Source organism: Rhinolophus sinicus, linkage group LG02 (assembly GCF_036562045.2).
Source record: "Rhinolophus sinicus isolate RSC01 linkage group LG02, ASM3656204v1, whole genome shotgun sequence".
NCBI classification, from domain to species: Eukaryota; Metazoa; Chordata; class Mammalia; order Chiroptera; family Rhinolophidae; genus Rhinolophus; species Rhinolophus sinicus.
The window spans coordinates 99,743,180-99,764,864 of record NC_133752.1 but is presented as its reverse complement, the minus strand read 5'-3'; the positions used below and the strand labels follow the sequence as shown (position 1 = coordinate 99,764,864).

The 21,685-nt window shown below is 39.6% G+C and overlaps 1 protein-coding gene and 1 pseudogene across 8 annotated transcripts in view; one reads left to right on the top strand and one right to left on the bottom strand.

Annotated features, from left to right (window-relative positions):
• Window positions 1–484: 484 nt before the first annotated feature.
• The window catches only part of USP6NL (USP6 N-terminal like), a 227,022-nt gene continuing 205,821 nt past the window's right edge, over window positions 485–21,685 (bottom strand). For all 8 annotated transcript variants that reach the window (XM_074324987.1, XM_074324988.1, XM_074324990.1 and 5 more), the window contains one exon: window positions 485–5,574. In XM_074324987.1, coding sequence (XP_074181088.1) covers window positions 4,169–5,574 — 1,406 coding nt within the window. In that variant the 3' untranslated portion in view covers window positions 485–4,168. The remainder of the gene's footprint in view (window positions 5,575–21,685) is intronic.
• On the top strand, window positions 12,243–13,713 carry LOC109450657 (cGMP-dependent protein kinase 2; annotated as a pseudogene).

Sequence of the window (21,685 nt, the reverse complement as noted above, 5' to 3'; positions counted from 1 at the left end):
ATTTTTCTTAACTTACCTGAAATCAGACTTTCTAAACTCTAAAATTGATCTGTGAAGAATTTTTGAAACAGCTCATAGTGGGGATATAAGACAATCAACTTCAGAGGGTTTTGTTTTTTTTAAAGCTTAATTGACAAAATGGGGGGCGGGGGGGAGAAATACAATTGCCTGATGTCTGGGTTCTCATTTAAGGCATCTTGGGTAAGAAACCAAGGAGAACATTTTCTAAAAATTCCCCAGATAATTCTAAGGAGCAGCAAGGGTCGAAATCCACTTCTATAAAATCTAAAATTTGTTCCTTAATTTCTCAATGTTCTTATCTGTAAAATGGTGGCAATTATGCTTAGATTTATGGTTCAGACTGAAAACCTTTCTGAAAGTACAATTCCTCAATAAGTGTTACATGGAATCCTTTCTTCTCACTCTTAATACTTTGGGTCATTGTAAAAGTCAAGTTCGACGTATTAAAGTTCCACCTGGTCAATAAGCATTAATATTTATATTAGAAATAGACATTTAAAATCCATTAAAGGACAATTAAAACAAACACAAAAACAGATCCCAAAACCATAATCTTAATTAACCCACAATCAATTACTAAAATAAGGTGAGTGTAAAGGATAACTGAGGAGTGATATTTCCAGAAGATTAAGCTGTAGGTCCCCTTAATCTATTAATTCCTATTTGTGGACATAGGTGTTTTTCTCTAACCCTGAGAGAAGATCTTAACAAAGTACCCATGAGGTCCTGCTTCTGCGCTTGCATTATAATGGGTCCCAAGGGAGAGGTCTGAAAGGACTGCAAACATGAAACTCAATTGTAAAGTTACCCTGAGCGGGACAGAACATTTAGTATTAGAATCCTCTTAAAGTGAAAAAAAGAAAAAGAAATCACATCACATTCTGTAAACATCCTTTTTTCTTCTCCAGAAATGTCCTACTGATTAAATCTCAGATTTTCAAGAAACATTGCATCATCGACGCTGAAGGGGATCAGGACATGCCACCCCCAAATGTGGCACTTTGGCATAAGAATGATTTTGAGCCGAAGGCATTTGAGTTCCTGAAATTCCTTATCTGCCTAAAAGCAGAGCCTCCCTGAAAGAACTCAATTGTCATAAATCCCCTCCCCGGGCACCTCTAACCTTGGCTTCTGGCACCACATCTAGACAATGTTACAAACTATATCTCCCATCTATTTTCCAAAAAGTCATTTGCTTCTCCATGAGCACCTTTCTCCCTTCCCGTCCCTACTAACTTAAGTATCTAGAACCCCCTCTGCCCTCCCTTTGAGTCACTCATCACTGGGTCCTGCCATGTGAATGTATGGTGCACATGCTAATACACTCCTGTTTGTTTTTCTCTCTTCATCTGTCTTGTGTCGGTCCACTTTACAGGGTCCGGCCTGGCCAGAGGACCTAGAAGGGTAGATGAAAAAATAATTCTTCCTCCCCTATGATACTTTGATATCTGATTTTACATATATGTTCCAGCTTTAAAAAGCTGTCAGGTTGTGTGTGTTTTTTAATCTTATAAAAAACATAAGCACCTGAAAGAGTCACACTATTAAAACCCTTTGAGATTCAGGTCTCATTTCTTTAACTTTCAAACTGAATATTAAGAAAATAAAAACTATACCAAAGTGCTTATTGTTTTAGGCAAAACTGCTATGAAGAAAAGACTTAGTAATGGCAAAATATTTACACCAAGTACATGCAGTTACAGAGTAAAATCAGTCTCCACACCATGAAATTCTTACCAAATATGTTTTTCATAAATATATTTAACCCACTTTACCAATATTATTTTCTCTTCTGTCATTATTTCATTATTTATCTATTATTAAAAGATAAATGTGAAAGAGCAAAATTGTATGGTGGCAAAATAACTTCAAATTACATTTTCCTACTTGAAAAACTAACACAGAGCACTACACTGCATCATGGAGAAGACTGGAAATAATACCTTATTGCTATTAATAATGGCAGATTACATAAAATAAAGGAGATGTAGCTCTAAATATGGTAGTACCAGAAGTTAATAAGGCATATAACACAGTACTTGATATACATAGTCATGTAGGCAGACACTGAGCAATATCTACTCAATTAGAAGAGAATTAGTTTTAGAAGCATTGAGATGCAACACTTTTGCAATATGAAAAAAAGCACATAAAAGACACAAAACAATATGCATATTACTTTTAGCATGTTAAAAACAATCACATTCAAAAAAGTATACAGATAAAAAATGTCATCGATGACATAAGAAAATAGTGTGTGTGTATATAGGTTTTGCATATATATATATATAAATCTACAGTATTTATCACTGTTGATATATATAGATTTTGGAGCAGCTGGGGTGCTGCCATCATGAACTAAATTGTACAGCTTGGTTTATTACAAGTCACAGAGTCATGGTTTAAAACTGGAATTAATATTCTCAGCTACATTTTTATATACATTTACTTCTAAGCGTCACACGATCTGAATCAAGAGCCCAGTGATATAACGATTTTGTCTGAGCTTTCAGTGTAGTGCTTACCGGCTAGTACACTGCACTTGTTCTGCCATTTAATAACATCATTACCAAGTGGATGAAAATTACATTAGACTCATTATATACATAAAAAAATAATGTCACATTCACTAGCTCAACAAACGTTACTCATTTTAAAAGACACAGTCTGTACCTTGAAAGCTTGACGCCCTAAACTTGCAACAAGAAGAGCCCTCGATGTTAGGATTTCTACTCTCTTATTCAATTGTGAACAAAGTAATACTGAAAACAAGCTCTCCAATTAAACGCGAAATCCTACTTTCTTGGTGAGTCCCACACTTTGCAGTGTTTTGGTAACTGTAGTGTAATAGAGTATGTAAAAGACATTGCTAATTTTTAACATGAACTGAATTTTTGTCACCGAAAAGAAGATTTTTGCAAGTATGAAAGTCACACTTTCATTAAAAAAGAAACAACAACAACAACAAAACCCCAAATCTTAGGCTCCTATTAATAATTAGGATCATTTTACAATTTTACACACTGATGATTTAATGGCCTAAGCACAGCAATTTCCATTGACTACATTCTTTAAAGGAAGAGTGCCTGACAAAGATCTTGGAAATGAAGCTGGCCCTTTGCAGGGAGGCTCTGCACTACATTGAGGGGCGGAAGTAAGAAGTAACCTTATAGCTGATCCTGCTTTCAAAGGAATCTCCAAGGAGCTTGCTTCACAGCTGCCATGAGTGCCTGATGAACAGTAACTTGCAACTGACTCTCCTGCTGGCACCCGCAGGGGGGCTGCACCGCAGCATTTCCTCTGCATCTGGCAAGGAACGTGCTGCGCGCTTTCCAAGAGTCGGGCCAGGACAGGGCACTGACTGGCCTCGGGCACAGGGACACAGGGAGCGCTGCACCCTGGCCAGACACTGCAACTGCCACGGTTTTTCAGCACCATTAAGAGGTTAGCCATTCTCTTCACTGTCTTTAATTTTCAGATTGAAAGAAAATGGCGGCAACTGAATGAATATTCTGTGAGATTTGAATTAATCGACTCAGGGCAAAACCCTTAAGTCAGTTTTGGATCTGGGTTAAAAATATGAGGGGGGCAAAAAACTTGACTGAAAGACCAGTTAAAGAAAAGAATAATAAATTATTTCATGGATCTAGATTAAAAGTCATTGTTTACAAATTTTCTTCAGTTCTGTGTACAAATGTGTATGCACAGATGCCTACAGTATCACTAAAAGACACTTATACTACATAGAGCCTTAAAAATATCTACTCTACATAGTTTTTCAGTGCTTTGTAACATTACTCAAAATAGAATGGGCTGACAGAGTAGTAAAAATGTTCAGGTTCTGGAGAAAGCTGTAAGTGAAACTGAGTAATGACTTATTATTGTGCGTGCACCCCTAAATGCTAGTGCTATGTTTCCATGGTCAGTTCTTTTTAACAGCGTCAGTGATGATGCAATTTAAGACGCTCATCTTAAGCAGCCTCTAGGTGGGATGAAAACACTTCCCCCTGTTCTTGTTACTAACATACGTTAGGACTGTGTGAGTTGTTTACAATGGTATAAAATACTGCTTTGGCAATTACAAACATCGCAATGTAGGTTTCATATGGTTTCTCTTCTCTCATCTTAGGCAAGTACAGATAAATTCTCACAGCAATACTGACTCTTGAATAGGCAGTCCATCCCGGTTTCTGTAGTGATATGCTGGGGCCGAGGGCCCTGGGTATGCATACCCGGACGAACTGGCATCTTCTAACGCTGGGGAAGTGCGATACCGCACTGGACTGTCTATGGAGACCGCGGGGAGGTTATGGTCCTGGAACGGCACGTGCTGAAAGGCGGGATATTTGGGTAAATTGCTTAAGTGGCTACGGTTAGCATCTCGAGTCCATGACTGCTCATGCATCTCAGGTCTGTATGTGTAACTGACGTCCGACCACTTCCTGTTGTCTGGCAAATAATCCACTGGAGGAATGATGAATTTTCCATTCTTTGGCGACCCTGAATTGCCCGAATATCCCCCATCACCAATATCAACGGGAAGAACTTCTATTCGACTAGATGGTAGGACAATAGGGGTTGGGCGACTGTGAGACTTCTCTTGAGAAACACTGATTGAAAGAGAACCATGAGGTCTCCTGGGAAGATTCATTTGAGTCCCATGGCTAAACTGTGGAGACACAAAGCTGCTGTTGGCAGCAGGGACGTGTTTGGGAGAATTTCCCTGGTAAACAGGGGGGTTGCTGTAAGATGGCGGGTGCACGGGCCCAAGGTCGTCCCCATCTAAGTGAGATGGATATTTTGCATAACTTGGAGGCAGTACTTTAAAAGTAAACTTGTTTGGTGCTTTTGATGGACTAGAACTTGGCTCAGCATGCTTTCTTGGACTATGAGCGTAAACAATACTCCTTGGACTTTGAGAGTAAGCCCTTTCCAGTGCCTCTTCAACAGAAGCGCCATTCTCACTGTCAGGAACATTATCATACTGGGACGCATTGGAGCCCCGCTTCCCGTCCTCAGCGTCCCAGACCTTCCCCTTCTGCCTTGCATTTGACACCCGAGGGTCAGCAGAACTTGGGATGGTGATGGTAAACATGGGATGGGATCTATTTTTGCCTTCACTGGCGTACTTGGCAGTTTTTTCAACAGCTGAAACATCTGACGGTTTATTCCATTTGGGCACAAATTCCATCCTGGTATTTGAAATGGCATTGCTGTTCTGGTTAGCAGCGGCATGATCATGCTGCCTGGCAGTGTCCTGCGGACCTGACGGAGGTTTTCTTTGAAAATCTGCCTCCTCTTTAAGCTTTTTACTGTCTTCATCCACCGACTTCTGTCTCTGTTGCCTCACTCTTTCCGGTGTCCCCAGTCTGCTCTGATGGTGAGGAGGATGCTCAGGCTTTTTGTGAGGTGATGAGCTACTCTCCCTCCTGCTGATCTTGTGTGGACTGGACCTGCCAACACTCTGCCCATTGCTCAGCTGACTAATGCCAGCAGACTGAGATTCAGGTGGAAGCTGTCCCAAAGGCTTCTTTGGAAATTCATCCTCTTTACCTAATGGGGAAGACAAATTATAAGTAACATAAATACATGGGTGACTAGTATCAAATAAAAGAACTACATCATAAATAACTGCATGCTTTTCATATGTGCACTCATACACACGCACTACACATGCACATACACCACAGAATTTTAGTGGCTAAGAGAAGCAGTTTTTAGAGAGACTGATAGTAAAACATACCAAAATTCAAAATCTCATTAGACAATGTGCAGGTGGGAACAGTTGACAATCTTATGAGTAAGGTTTTTAAAATTGTGTAATATATGATTCTTATACTTTGTTACAATATATTATCACGTGCTTTTTCAAAGACGCAAGGCAGATATTCTCATTTTTATCCCTAAAACAATTCAGCAGGTCTGTAGTTCAATGTCTTACATTATATTACCTTCACTTTAGCTTACCTCAACTAAAATGGTTTTGAAATCTCAGTTAAACTTTTCTTATCAACTTCAAGCAGGTCTGCCAAATTTAAGAGTCAACTGATGACCAACTGTGACCTACAGTTGTCCCCAAAGAGCTTATTATTATCTTAAGCACCTTCCACAGCTGAACTTCATGATAACAATAGTAGTCTCTATTTTAATGTTAACCTTCTAAGAGGATCCCACTTTAAAGCAAAGGTAAGAAAACTTTTTTTTAAAAAAGGAAAAAGGATATTGGATATTTTTAGTTTTATATTTTCAGTAAGTAATATCATAAAATTAATGAGGAATTTAGGGAAGGTGCAGTAAGTTCACCATTTAGTAAATGAACAGTTTTAAAATGACCTATCACAATATGGATATCCAATAAACATCCTCTTGAAAAAATGACAGACTTCACTTGTAGAAATTTCCTGGTTTAACACATATTTTTCACCAGTTATTATAAAATAATACATTCCCGCTTAAAAATAAGTTGCTGCCCTCTGCAAACGTCCACAAATGTCTGTCCGTCCATCCAGCTACCAGGCTGGCAGAGTGAGCCCTGCCCCCACGGAGTCCTGTGCCAGGAGGAGGAGCTGCCAGCAGGGGGCGTGCTCTTCATTTGCACACAACTCACTTTTTTTGATAATAATTTTGTTATTTACCCACATATCATAATTTTCTTTAAGATATTTTAAAAAATATTCAATGAGCTTTTCTTTGGGACAGAAGGGAGCAGAGAATGATGAAGAAACAATAGCCTTTAAACAGTTAAGCTACCATAATCAGAATTATTAAGCTAAAAATAACCTTTGTGCTCTTCCAATTCAGTGTTTTTTAAACTTTTTTGAAGCAGACATTTTTTTAAAAACCAAATTTCATATGAAACCCCAATATTTAAAGAAAATACAAACAAAGCTGCTCTAGTTAAAGTGGAGGGGCTCAGGCTAACTCCCAGCACCCCTTTTCCACGTCCCTCGACTAGGCAGCTTCTCAGAGCCCCTGGGTTCGAGACCCAGCCCTGCCTGAGTTTCACAGCTGGGAAAGCAACACTCTCTTTAGCAACAGAGACACAGTGAGAACCAGGACCCCGTTTTGTCACTCCCGGTTCACTGTTTGCTGCACTGTGCCATGTTCATGCAACTCCAGAGACAGTTCTGATGGCTTTAACCAAATGTAACTTTATTTTGACAATATTTGTTCAAGCTTTTGATTTTCTAATTTGAAAGCATACAAAGCACTATTCACTCATTCATCCCTCAACAAATACACACCTATTGAGCAACTCCCATGTACCTGGCACTACAACCCAGGGACGAAACAAGAGGGCAGCGCCTGTCCCCAGGGGACTCATGCGACAGCAGGCAGGGCCCCATGACGGCCGGTGCCAGGACTCTGCAGTTACTGTACTGTAGGTGGGGGCAGGGCAGCAGGCAGCTCCCGCAGGAACAGGGCGCTCTGTTCCCCGTGGGAGACCCGTGGCGGCCAGCGGGGGAGGTCAGGAGCAGACGGGTCACACACACACAGCCTGAAGACCACAGTCAGGACCAGGTTTTGTGTTGTTCTTCTGAATTGACTGCAAACTACTGAAGGCTTTTCAGCAGGAGAGAAACATGATCTGAGGTCTGTCTTGTAAAGTCCGCTTTGAAGATGGGTTGGGCTTGGATTGTGTAATAATTAAGGAAAATAATAATAACAGTGATAGCTAATCATCATTAAGCCCTTACCATGGGTCAGCACTACTCAGAAAGCTGTACATACAGCGTCAGTGACAGGCATGTACCACAGCTCATACTACTGCCCTCCTGTTACAAGAAAACTGAGGCAGAGGTGAGCTTGCCCAAAGGCTCACAGCTAGTCAGCGGCGATCAGATTCAAGCCCAGAGCTGATTCCAGAACCTTTGCTTTTTACTCCTACACTGACTGGAGTGTGGTGGAAGCAGGGAGAAGAGGCTGCCTCCTGCAGAGTTCTAAGGCCACGTCAGATACTGGCTCCCTCACGGTTGACATGTGACCTCTGAGGGTGAGCAGAGTCCAGGATGGCTCCTGGTTTACAGACCGTAAGACACATGCTATCAGTGTCGGTCAGCATAACCAACATCGTTCTGGGTCTTTCGTAATAAAGACATTTTATGATATGTGGAGAAATTATTTTAAGTGACAGCCCAAACTTGAAAACACCTGTCATTGAGAAAAATTTTCTTTGTTTATGAATGCTGTTAGTGAAAGAACCTGGAGCACTCCGGTTCAGCTTCTTTTCTGACAGGAAGTGTGTGGAAATAGGGTAGGAAAGTTGAGTCAAATGCAGCCTGAGTCAAAAATATTCAGTTATTCAGACTATCGAGTTAAACACTAACAATAAAAATAAAATTAAAATCTATCTCCTGTCCCCAAAAAGTTATCAGCTCTATAAACAGTGATCCATTTCATTCCAGATCAATATCTGCATTCTTTCCTCCATGTAGGCAAATGACACCAACAAACACAGATTATCAAGAATACAGGAAGACCCACGTAACAGAGAAACTGAATTTATGAATTTTCTCTTAGTCCCCACTCTGACAAGTTTCTAAGGGCATGGCACAGTCATTTGAACGGCTAATTCAACGGCTGGTTGATATTCCATCAGATAATAATATTAGCCAATCATCAAAACACACTTTTCAGGTTGGTGAGTAGGAACCTGATGAAAAACATAACCATTAAAAAGAAAAGGAAAGCAGCGGCACCCAGAGAGCGGTTAATTCATGCCTGCAAGACGTGCCGTTACGGGGACAAAATTGGATTCGTTGTAGAGCTTCTCATGCTGAGCCCTTTAAAGCTGCCCCACTTCTCCAGCACTCAATGGCTTTCAGCAGCCTGCAGAGAGCCACCAACATTCTAGTTCATAGGAAATGATTTTAAATATTTAAAAAATTCTTGTGGCGGTATCATAATCACACAGGAACGGCTGCTGCCACTTGCTCGGTACCCCCTAGAACATCAATCTGTCAGTGAAAGCTTGTTTCTCAGCCCAGACAGTGGATACTCAGAGACGGTTGCAACGTTTCAATCTGCATCACTTCATAACTCATGAAACTAAATTCACTTGAAATTAGATTTTTCAAAGGTTAGCTACCTGCTGTAGATGAATATCTGTGTTCTGCCCCCCGCCCCAATTTATATGCTGAAACTCCCCAAGGCAACCCCAATGTTACAGTACTTGGAGACAGGGCTTTGGAAGGTAATTAGGTGCCAAGGGTAAAGACCTCATGATGGGACTGGCACAGCACCACCCCCTCCGAGTGCAGTAACGCAGGGGGCCACAGACACAGGTGGTTCTGCCCAGTTTTTCCCGCCCCTCTGCAGAGGTGTCTTTGCACCACAGGGACTGCAGCCCGTGGTTCCTCCAAGGTGTGGTCAGTAGTGGAGGGAGGAGAGGCCCCCGCAGAGCAGTGAGGGACGCCCAGTGGGAGAAGCGGTCAGACAGGGAGCTCTGGGTCACAGGGGACAGCCCATCTCTTTCTGCCATCGCACCTTCCCAAGTACACGAGTTAGGGCTGACCCCTAAGAGGGGAGGGAGACTGTTACTTGATTGATGGGTGTGACATCCTGGACAGGGGCCGGCCCGAGGTGGCCATCTGCAGACAGGACCACTGCAGGCTGAGTCCTTGGAGGTGGGGTGGGCACTGGAGTTTGGGATGAGTCACCAGAGAGCAAATGCATGTCTCTTCTTCAGCAGAGTCTGCGCCTAAAACCACCTCATGTTACCTGAGTTGTGTCCCCTCAGAATGCATATGGTGAAGCCCTAACCCCTGATAACTCAGGCTGGGACTGCATTTGGAGAGGGGCCTCTAATCCAATAGAACTGATGTCCTTTATAAAAAGAAGCCATCAGGACACAGAAAGGTACAGAGGGACGACCATGTGAGGACAGCCGTCTAAAGCCACGGAGAGAAGAATCCAACACTGCCAACACTTTGATCTCGGACTTCCAAGCCTCCAGAATTGCAAGAAAATAAACTTCTCTTGTTTAAGCCACTCAGTCTGTGGCATTTTTGCTATAGCAGCCCAAGCTGGCTGAGACACTGCCCTCAGGTCTGCACCCTAGATCTGAAAACTGACTTGCTTTACTAAGCACACATTTTACAGATTGTTGTTGTTGGTGGTGTTAGTAAAAAGTCACATATTTCATTATTTATGATCATCAGCTTTTATGGTCCTAGCACGTTTCCAATGTCCACAACTGTAGTAATTAAAGTGTATTTTATATAACCACATCCAAAAGACAATGGAATGAAATGACTGTGGACAATTGACTCGCACAAGGTAACGACCCACAAGGTAACCCGAGTTCCATTACATGTCCTCTGTGTCCTTTTCTTATTGCCAGGGATGGTCAACTTGGAGTTGGCTTCCAGAAGCATTTTCCATAGACATTCAGCTATAATTACTAACTGATGATGATTAAGATGAAAGGGCATTCTTAAAAATTTGGTACCCAGGATTTAAGCAATATTCTAGGTTTGGACTAACTGCAACAAAGTACCATAGGGTTTAATAAGGAACCAATGAGGTTGAAGAGATTTTTTTAAAAACTTTAAAGTGGGGGTGGAAGGAAGAAAGTGGGGAAGAAAGGGGACTAAGGGAGAAAACTGAACACCTTTTGGGGAAAATAATGCCATTTTACCTACTGTACTTATATTCTAATATCCATAGATCTGTCACTCTGAAATCCTTTAGATGCATCAGAGGTATATATCGGTAAAAACTAACAGAACACAGTGTAAAATGTAGGATTATGGATTTCCAGAAGAAGGAATAGACAAACTGAGAAGGAAGTAATGGAGAGAATGAGGTGGTAATTTCATGCACGAAACAAAATGGAAAGGTAAATATCATACATATGTGGGAGATTTAATTTTTCAATATAAAGGGTCAGAAAAGTATTCACCTTACACTTAACACTACCTTATATTCAAGTCAATATAGAAATTTCTCTAAGGAAGAGATGTTAATATTCTATGCATCTATACATAATATTAGAATAATAAGAAAAATTTAACATGTTTCATTTACTGAATGGGCAAGAGGCCCAAATCCACACTGGGGAAAAATAATCTGTCACTGTTCTAAAACATCCAAAAAGTAGCATCTTAAAGTCCTTTCATGGTAACCCACCATCCATTTCCCTTCTCCCCTAGTAGACGAAACCTACTTAAAGTGACTTCTACTTCTTTTGTATTCCTTCTTATACCGTGATTCCCCAAAAAATAAGACCTAGCCGGACAATCAGCTCTAACGTGTCTTTTGGAGTAAAAATTCATATAAGACCCAGTCTTATTTTACTATAAGACCTGGTATAATATAATATAATATAATATAATATAATATAATATAATATAATGTAATATAATACCAAGTTTTATATTAATTTTTGCTCCGAAAGATGCATTAGAGCTGATTGTCCCACTAGGTCTTATTTTCGGGGAAACACAGTAATATCTAAAATAGTAACAGAATTATAAGTAAGATGCTGATAAAATATCCATTCACTCATATATAATTAATGTGAATCAGAATAATGACACATTGTTCATGTAAACACTACAGAAACATAATGGTTACAAATACCTAAGATATACACAGCTAAGAAATGAGATGCAGCAGGGTTCAGAGGGGAAAAAAATCCCACGCAGACAAAATGACACCATATCTAATTAATTGCTAACCAGCAATGTCTCGTTAGGAACTAGGACTCTGTAAGAGGGTACATGGTGAATCCCTCAAATGTAGAAAGGCACTAAGAGATGTGGCCTCTTTGCCCCCATAAAGATTTTAGTGAGCGCGGAAGAAGGTAAAGCAATTTGAAAGAGGCAGTAGGCAGAGATATAAGAAAGAGCTTCGTAAAATGTGCTTAAAACAACCAAATTCCTTGGGAGGAGGACTCCTCACAGGGAAAATGCCAACTATCCTACAGCCCTCGTCTTGAAGCCACACAACTCAAACTGCCCCTGTATGTCTCCGACACCTTCCGAGTTACTGTTGCTCTGCTGGAGACCAAGCTCCTTCCAGAAGGACGTAATTTTGTCACCTGGGCACCGTCCACTAAACCAGCCTGAACAGACAATGAATTGTATACGGTGTACATGGGCAAGGGCCTCGGGAGGAATGTGAGGCTATAGTACACAGTGAGCACAAATGGGGAGAGATTTCCTGGAAACTGAACTTCAGCTGAAACCCAGGAGTTTAAAAAAAAGTCCTTGAGCAAAATGGGAAATGGTTCTGTGAAATCCAAACATTCCAAGCATCCAGATGGCCACTCCGGGAACCTCACCACCGATGCCCTGCGGAACAAGGTGACAGAGCTGGAGAGAGAGCTGAAGAGGAAGGACGCTGTGATCCAGGAGCAGGGGTACCATTTGAAGGAGCTGTGGGAGCAGCTGTTGAAGCAGACTGGCCATGGCTGAGCTCACAGAGGAGCTCCTGAACAAGTGCATCCAGATGAACAAGGTTCAGGTACATGCAGAGAGGAAGCCTGCTTCAGGCCTCTCCAGGTAAAGTGCCTCTTGAGGTCCAGCAGAAGACTTTGGGATTGGTCTCTCTCCACAGCAGCAGGGGAGCAAAGGCTGGGGTGTCTGCCAAGCCAACAACTCGAAACTACAACCTCAACAAACCTGCTGAATTGTCCTTTGAGAAAGCAAATCAGAAAGGACTCCAGTGAGAAGCCGCTCATTACAGATGCTCTGAATGAAAATCAGTTTTTGAAGAGACTGAATCATCAGCAGATCAAAGACATGGTAGAACGCATGTATGGAAGGAACTACCAACAAGGGAGCTACGTTATTTAGCAAGGAAAGCCAGGAAACCACATCTCTGTGCTGGCAGAGGACTGATTAGAGGTGTTCCAAGGTGAGAAATTGTTGTCATCCATCCATACATGGACCACATTTAAATTAAGCCATTTTATACACTGTACAAGGACTGCCTCTGTGAAAGCTATTATCGGTGTGAAAACTTGGGCACTACATCGAGAGGTATTCCAGAACACAATCAGAAGGACAGCTCAAGCTAGAGATGAACAGCACAGAAACTTCCTCAGAAGTGTATCCTTGCCGAAGAATTTACCTGAAGACAAGTTAACCGAGATCATTGACTGCTTGGGAGTGGAATACTATGACAAGGAGATTACATCACACGAGAGGACGAGGAAGGAAGTACCTTTTTCATTTTAGCCAAAGGAAGGTAAAAGTCACCCAGAATACAGATGGCCATGATCAACCAAACTGATAAAAACACTGGAGAACGGAGACTATTTTAGAGAAAAAGCTCTTATCAGTGAAGACATCAGATAAGCTAACATTATTGCTAAGGAAAACGATGTCGTATGCCTGATTATAGATCGAGAAACATTCAACCAAACAGCTGGGACTTTTGAAGAACTCCAAAAATACCTGAAGGGTATGTGACAAACCTGAACCATGATGATGAAAAAGGACATGCAAAGAGGTCCATGTCTAACCAGAAGCTTCCAAAGCTCTCTCTCTGGAGATGATACAACTGAAGGAGAAGGTGACCAGATTCCCCTCATCATCCCCATTCCAGAGCCTTGAGATTATTGCAACACTGGGCATTGGTGGGTTCAGAAGAGTTGAGTTTGTAAAGGGGTTTTGTTGTTTTATATTCCAGCATATCTTGGTCATATATCTTGGAGGAATGTATGAATTGTTACGGTTCCCTTAAATGTTGCTTTGAATGAGATTGAGAAAGTACATTTTGTAGTCTGTATATTGTACAGCAGCAGGTCTGTGCTAGTAAGTAACATGGCTATATCAAACTTCTTACATCACATCCTCTGGTGAATTTTTTTCTTGATGGTAGTTATTGAAGAATGTACCAAGTAAGCATTCCCAAAGACGATAAAACATTAAAAATATATTTCCTAACAGAAAACACACCCCAAATTCCTCCCATCTTAAAGACAGTCACCCAGTCAGGCTGGGAGGCCTTGCACGGAAGGGGCAAGGATAGTCATGTGCCAGGGCCAGACTGCAGTGCTGGGCTTTGCTTAATTTAAAAAGCATCAGGTCACATCTACTTTCTAGAATGACTTGTGAGCAGGGAGCGTGCTAAGGACTACCGAGGGGAACTAATCCAGGGCTCACGATCCCAGATCGGCATCGCTCTTCCATGCGTATGCTGACTGGTAAGTACGAGCAACTCCCACTAGGGACGGAACACCTCTGAAGGGTGTGCAGCTCTACACACACGGTCTGCAATTCAGTGACAGTCTGAGGGGCCCTCAGGACACCTCACCTGTGGAGGACGGCTGAGTCTCTCAAGAGCAGGAGGAGGGGGAGGAGTGAGAAGAGGGGGGAAGAGGTGACCAGAAGAGCAAAGGGGAAGAGAGGTGAGGAAAGAGGAAGGGGAAAGGAGAGGAGGGGCGGTCACAGAGGGAGAGAGTCGTGGGGAAGAGCAGAGGAAGGCAGGCAGAAAATGGCACCGGCCCCAGGAAACCTATGAGCGTCCCCCTTCCCGGACAGGCTGTGACTCGTGTCTGACTTGGGCTTGCTTGTGTTTCACCAACAACGGGCAGGGCAGTGGCCTCTCAACGCCCACAGCAAGACCAAAACTCAAGGACTCTGCGCCCAGGCAAACTGACCTCTGCAATTATAAAATTAGGAAGAAAAATCTACTTGACTTTGTTATAAGGATAATTCTTTCTTGAAGATTAATTACTCAACTTTCACTGAGCTGAAGATATACTGTGTAGATGCTGTAAGAAGGACAAATGCCACCAGTAATATTTTCATATGTTAATAAACACTCTGCTTCATTTCCACAAAAGCAGATCCAAATAAGCATTAAATTTTATTGTATAGTCTCTTCTTAGATCCATCTTAACCGACTCAAACTACACACACACACACGAATACTGCTACACTTGGATTTTGTTGGGTTGAACTCTCTTCTTTCATCCCTAAGCAACTGAATGTAACTAAAACATTCAACCATAACTGATGTCAAAACAGATGGCTAAGAATAGGCAATCAGTATTAATATTTATTATCCATGTCTTCATTCTAGATTTCTTTTCAATAGACATGATATCCTTTTGCTCACCCCACTATAACTCTATGCCTAAAATTTTACGCTCCCCTCTTTCTCCTGAAACCACAGGAGTTTAAATGAAGAATTACTGCCCTACTCCTCAAAGGATAGAAAAGCACCACAATTCCCATCAGATATAATAGGGAATGCTTTTGTGAAAATGCCACATTAATGATATTTTTCATGTTACCATCATATAAGTGGTATTTTTATGCCAGAATCAACAATTAGAATACTCTACTCAAAAAGGGGAAATATAACTTGATGTATTTCAGAATAAAGGCAAAAATAGTTATTAGTTTTCTTTAAGCCAACAAAACAATACTCTAGCGACCCTTTAAAATTTAAGGAAAGAGTCCCTCTTAAGTGCCTGAAGGCTTGTCCATCTATGATCTCACTCAGGTCTCTGTCACCACCCAGTGGACGCCACTCTCAATTACAAGCTTGCCGATTATTTGCCTTAGAAGCATTAACAGTTTTTTGCATCCAATGAGACATATAATTACAGAAAAGTGCTCTAGTGCTCTCTCTTTTGAGCAACGTTGTACTTTTAAATTTCAACAACAGAATATACGAAGTGTGATCAAAAAATACCGTGACTGTTTAAATTTAAAAAATTTATTACAGTAAAAGACACATTGCAATTAATCCCCTTCAAAATACTCCCCCTCGCTTCGAACACACTTATCCCATGGTTCTTGCCACTTTCTGAAGCAGTTCTGGAAGTCCTCTTTCATGAGTGTCTTTAGTTGTGCTGTCATGGCTGCCTCGATGTCCTGAATTGATTCAAAACATTTTCCTTTCATGGACATTCTGACTTTGGGGAAGAGCCAGAAGTCGCACAGTGCCACATCCGGTGAATAAGGTGGATGAGGGTACACTGTAATGTTTTTACTCAACAGAAATTGCCATATACCAGAAGCAATGTGTGACACAGAGCGTTGTCATGATGGAGGATGAAGTAAAGACACTCACAAAAGAGGACTTCCAGAACTGCTTCAGAAAGTGGCAAGAACGATGGGATAAGTGTGTTCAAAGTGAGGGGGAGCATTTTGAGGGGGATTAATGGCAATGTGTCTTTTACTGTAATAAATTTTTTTAATTTAAACATTCACCATTTTTGTTGATCACACCTCATATGTACTTTAACAACAGTTCTAACAGTTTTCAGTAAGAAATGGTATGGGCCATTGTCAGCAAAATTATTCTGGGAGTCATCTTGTCCTCTTCCAGATCAAATATTAAGTCCAACTGGGTTTTAAATTATGTCACAGAATTACTGATTTTAAATTTATGTCTGAAAAAATTGAATGTTTTTATTTCTATTTAATGTACCATCAGCCAAATGAATATACAACTCAGACACTATTATAGCCTTCAACAGGTGATCAAGAGAAATAGTTTGCTTTCTAAATCATTGCTAGGTTATTTTTAAAAATTCAAAACAAATATTGTAGTTAGGCTCATAGGCTAGACTTTTTCTTTCCACCAGATTAAACTTGAAAGATTAGGGAAGCAGAAAGCAGACAATTATTTACACACATTTATCATTATAAACGTGTTTAAGATCTTTATGAAATAATTTAATTTTTAAAATCTGCACTTTGTGTTTCCTAGTGTTTAATTCACATACACAAATGTGAACATTGTTGAACACATGTGAGTAACATTGGTTTTCATTAGATAAACAAATCAAAGTGAAAACACACTCAAACTCTCAAAAAGAGGGGCAATTTTTTAAACTAATTTAATGAAACTGATTTGTTTATGTGTGTGTACACAATCAGGACACAAAAGGATTCATTCCATCACTTCAAGAAACGTCAGTATTACATTCTGTCCTTTGTATTTTTTTTGCAGGGGGCGGGGAGGAATGATAGTTAAAATCTTTGAGTAAAGCATAGGAAGAAAACTTTTTAAGCTGTATTATCAAACTTAAAGAGGAACTAGGTTTCTGGATTTGTAACTTTAGTAGGTCAAATGCCAATTTTAAAAACCTAAATAATCCCGTGCATGAAAAACTGTCCTTGAGGATATTAAAAAACAGACCAACTTTCACTGACAAATATGTTATTCCAAAGCGCTGTTGAAAAAAAATAACTGATACGTGTATGTAAAGAAAGTATTTAGCAAGGAATCTATTATAAGACTCAAAAGTTTTCTGTTATTATCACTCTTTAAAAGTGGCCGGGAGGTGAGATGGATAGAAGCAGGGAAACGAGTAGCTCAGGGGAGTACTGTATGTCAAACTAAGGAGTGTGGATTTCCCCGTAAGCACTGACGTGCCATCCCACAAGAACACACTGGCTCGGCAGGGAGGTAAGTGACACTGGAGGCAGGGCTTCCAGTGTAGATGATGCAGCTCTGGCAGTGAGGCTGGAGAGGAGGCGAAGGCAAGAGCGATACTAAGAGTCAAGAGAAACACAGAATTTGGTGACTAAAGGAATAGCTAAATGGTAGCTAAATGGAGTGCAAGTAAACCGGGGTAGCAGGAAGAAGGAGATTTTGGATGCTAAGAGGGTGAGTGAATGTTAATATTTTACCATGATAGGAAATGCAGAGGAGAAATGGGAAAAGGTTTGGAGGTGGGGTGGAGACTTACACATTAAGTTCGAAGTATGTGAGGGGCAGGTGGGTGAAGATGTCCATTTAAGGTGTCCACTAAATGAGTCTGAGGCTCAGAAGTTCCAGGACAAAGACCTGGGAGGAGGTACAGAGTTGGAAGTCTTTGAGGTGATGGCCGTAACCACGGGAAATGATGAAAGTACCCAGAGACAGCGTGCAGAATGAAAAGAAGGTCAACAACACAACTTTAGACAGGTCATTTAAAAGATGAACTCAAGAAAAGGAACCCATGAAGGAACAAGAGAAGGCATGGTTAGAGGTAGAGGTGGACGGAAGACGAAGACAGAGCAATCATCTGAAAGTGAGCCCGAAAGAAATCCCAATTGTAATCTACACAAAGCACTGCTATGGACAAGCACAAACGAACATTTTCTTCCTGTGTTCCAGGCAAACATTTGGACAGACATTACCGAAAACAAACAAACAAACAAACAAACAAACAAAAATACAAAGGAGAAAATGCAATACTGCAGATGGGAAAGTTTTTCTATTGACAAACAAAATAAAAATTCCAAATTCTCTAGGGAAAAAAAAAAACAAAACAGGAACCAGAGATAAAAGCAACAAAATGCTTTCTTTCTTAAAAGGGTTCTTTAAGGTTCGTATTTTCTGATATCTAAATAAAAGATACACTTTAAAATGGCTCTCTCAATTAGTCTAAGAAACATTTCTTCTCAATTATTCTATATAGCCCTATGAATTTGGGCCAAATTGGCAGTCATAGTGGATCAACAGAGGCTTTCCAACCAGAATGATTGCCTTAAGTGACAAAACTCTCTGCCAAATGGCTTCATTGACTAGAAGATAGCTGAGGAGAACAAAGGGATATATCTATCTAAATATCACTTGGGGTATGGGGTATACAAGAAATCATTTGAATCATTTTGATACTTCACATGTCAATTGAAAGTATTTTTTATTTAAACTGAGGTCTTTATAGTTGATTTACATAAGAGATAGAGAGCTAAAACGTAACTGCTTAAACGTGTGTAGTACTAGCAGGGGCAAAAAGAAGGGCATTACAGAATAAATCAATAAAACAGAAAAAAACAACATAAGACAGAACAGAAATGGCTGGAAATCAGATTAGCAACATAAAGGGAAAGTTTGATATACTCACAATAAACAAAACAATGACATAAGGATAAACAGTGTCAGCAAATCGGGAATAGAATGGAGCATTTGTTGATAAAAGATTATGTACGAAAAAGCTATGTGTATTTATGTAAATGTATGTATTTATATTTACATTTAGATATAAAAATAAAAGGAAAAAAGGAAAAGAATGCTGAGAGTTGTTACCTTTGTAGGAGAGAATGGGAGTACAGTGAAGCAATGGAGAGCCTTCACACATCACTCAGCAGACTTCAAAGCTCATCTGGAGTTCTTATGTGGCTATATTTGTGTGTTATTTGTGTAATAAAACTCAGGAATGGGATTTGTAGAATAAGCCAGGTATCTTGTTATACATAAAGGCAAGGAAGTACTCAAAGACTAACAGTCAAAAGGACACAGAACTCAGTTTAAGGGAGATGTCAGTGGCCAAATGTAGAACAATTTGAGCATTTAAACAATAAGAATTATATCTGACTAAAATATTTAGAATCAAATTATATGAATTCACAATGAGAAAGCTGAAACGAAAGCTGATTTGCTGCCTTTGGAAATAATCAAGAACATCAACTCTTAATTTTGAAAATTGATAAAAAAAATAATTAAACATTTATTTTGCCTTTTCAGTAAGAAATACATTTTAAAGTAACCATAGAGGCCCTATTGATGAAGGGGGTAAACTCTTCGTTACAGAAGAAAGCCCGCTGATAAAAGAAATAATGGAATTTGAAAATTACTATTTTGCAACTTCTCGTGAAATACTTGTTTTAGGCAAGGATTATCAATGGAAGCAAAAACCATCAGAAGAAAGATTAAAAGGAAACTGCATTATCATCTGTACAATTATAAAACTATTCAATTAGTAAATAATTTGTGTCAACACATTATGACACAAATTATTTACTAACTGAATAGTTTTGTAATTTTTTTAAAATCTTATTTTTAAAATAAAGAGATCTGGTTATCACCACCTTTACCCAGAGTTTAAATTCAGTACCACTAATATTAATAAAACTAGACTTCTGTTTAATCTGAATGTCATTAAGCCTCTACATTTAACTTCTAGCTTATAGAAAATATACAGGTGAGAGGATGAGTTAAATGACTATGGGAAAGAAAACTTAGACTATTCTAGAATATGGGACATTCCACAAGACAATCATACCGATCTCTTCAACAAAGTGTCATTGAAAAAAAGAAAAAGGAAAGGTAGGAGTGGGAAGTGAGGAAGAAGATGAGGCTGTTGCACATTAAGAGACTTAAGAAACATGTCAAACAAATACAAAGTGAGATCCTTGGTTAAGAAAAAGAGCCAAGAACAAATTTTGATACGGAATTGGTCTACAGATCGAATTTGGCAGTTATATTGTTAATTGTTAGGTTTGATAATGGTATTGTGGTTCGCCAGAAAAAGGTCCTTGTTTCTTGGACACAGAAACTAAAGTAAGCATTAGTAGTATCTAGGTAGCATCTATGATACCTTTATTTTCACTTTAAAATGAATCAGTAAGCTGGGTTATGAATAAATGGAGGTCTTTAACATTGTTTCCACTTTTGTATATGTTTGAAAAGGTTTTTGCAAAATCTTACATAAATACATTCAGAAACTGGAAGTGAACAACTTTCTGAGAAAATACAGTAGTCTCCCCAGCCATCATCTGTGTGGAATACGTTCAAACATCCCCAGTGGATGCCCGAAACTGTAGCTAGTACTGAACCCTATATATACTATGTTTTTTTCCTATACTTACCTATTTATGATAAAGTTTAAGTTATAAATCAGGCACATTTTATGAAACCAGCAATATCCTTACACCAAAGCCAGCCAAAGATACTACAAGAAAAGAAGACTACAAAACAATATCCCTTATAAACATTGATGCAAAACTCCTCAACAACATACTAGCAAACTGAATTCACCAGCATCTTAGAAGGATTATACACCACGACCAAGTGGAACTTAGTTCCTGGAATGCAAGGATAGCTCAACATATGAAAATTAATCAATCTAATACATCACATGAACAAAATGAAGGGAAAAAACCCCACATGATCATCTCAATTGATGCAGAAAAGCATCTAACAAAATTTAACACTATTTCATGATTTAAAACACTCAATAAATTAGGAATAGAAGCAAATTACCTCAACATAATAAAAGCCATATGCATGAAAAACCTGCAGCAAACATCATATTCAATGGTGAGAGACTAAAAGCTTTTCCTCTAACATCAGGAACAAGAAAAGGATGCCCATTTTCACCACTTCTAATCAATACAGTACTGAAAGTTCTAGCAAGAGCAAGTAGGCAAGGAAAAGAAACAAAAAGCATACAAATTGGAAAGGAAGAATAAAATTATCACTGTTCACAGATAATATGATCTTATATGTAGACAACCCTAAAGATTCCACACACAAAAAAACTGTTAGAGCTAATAATTTGGTTCAGTAAAATGTCAGGATACAAAGTCAATGCAAAAAAATCAGTTGTGTTTCTATACACTAACAATAAACAATCTGAAAGGAAATTACAAAAATAATTCCATTTATAATAGCATCAGAAAGAATAAAATACTTAGGAATTAACTTCACCTAAGAGGTGAAAGACTTGTTCAATGAAATCTACAAACATTGCTGAAAGAAACTAGCAATTGGATTGGACGACTTAGTATTAAGATGTCCATACTACCCAAAGTGATCGACAGCTTTAATGACATCTCTATCAAACCCCAATGACATTTTTTGCAGAAATAGAAAAACCCATCCTAAAATTCATATGGCATTTCAAGGAACCCCAAATAGCTAAAACAATCTTGAAGAGCTGGAGGAACCTTCCTGATTTCAACACTTACTACAACACTACAGT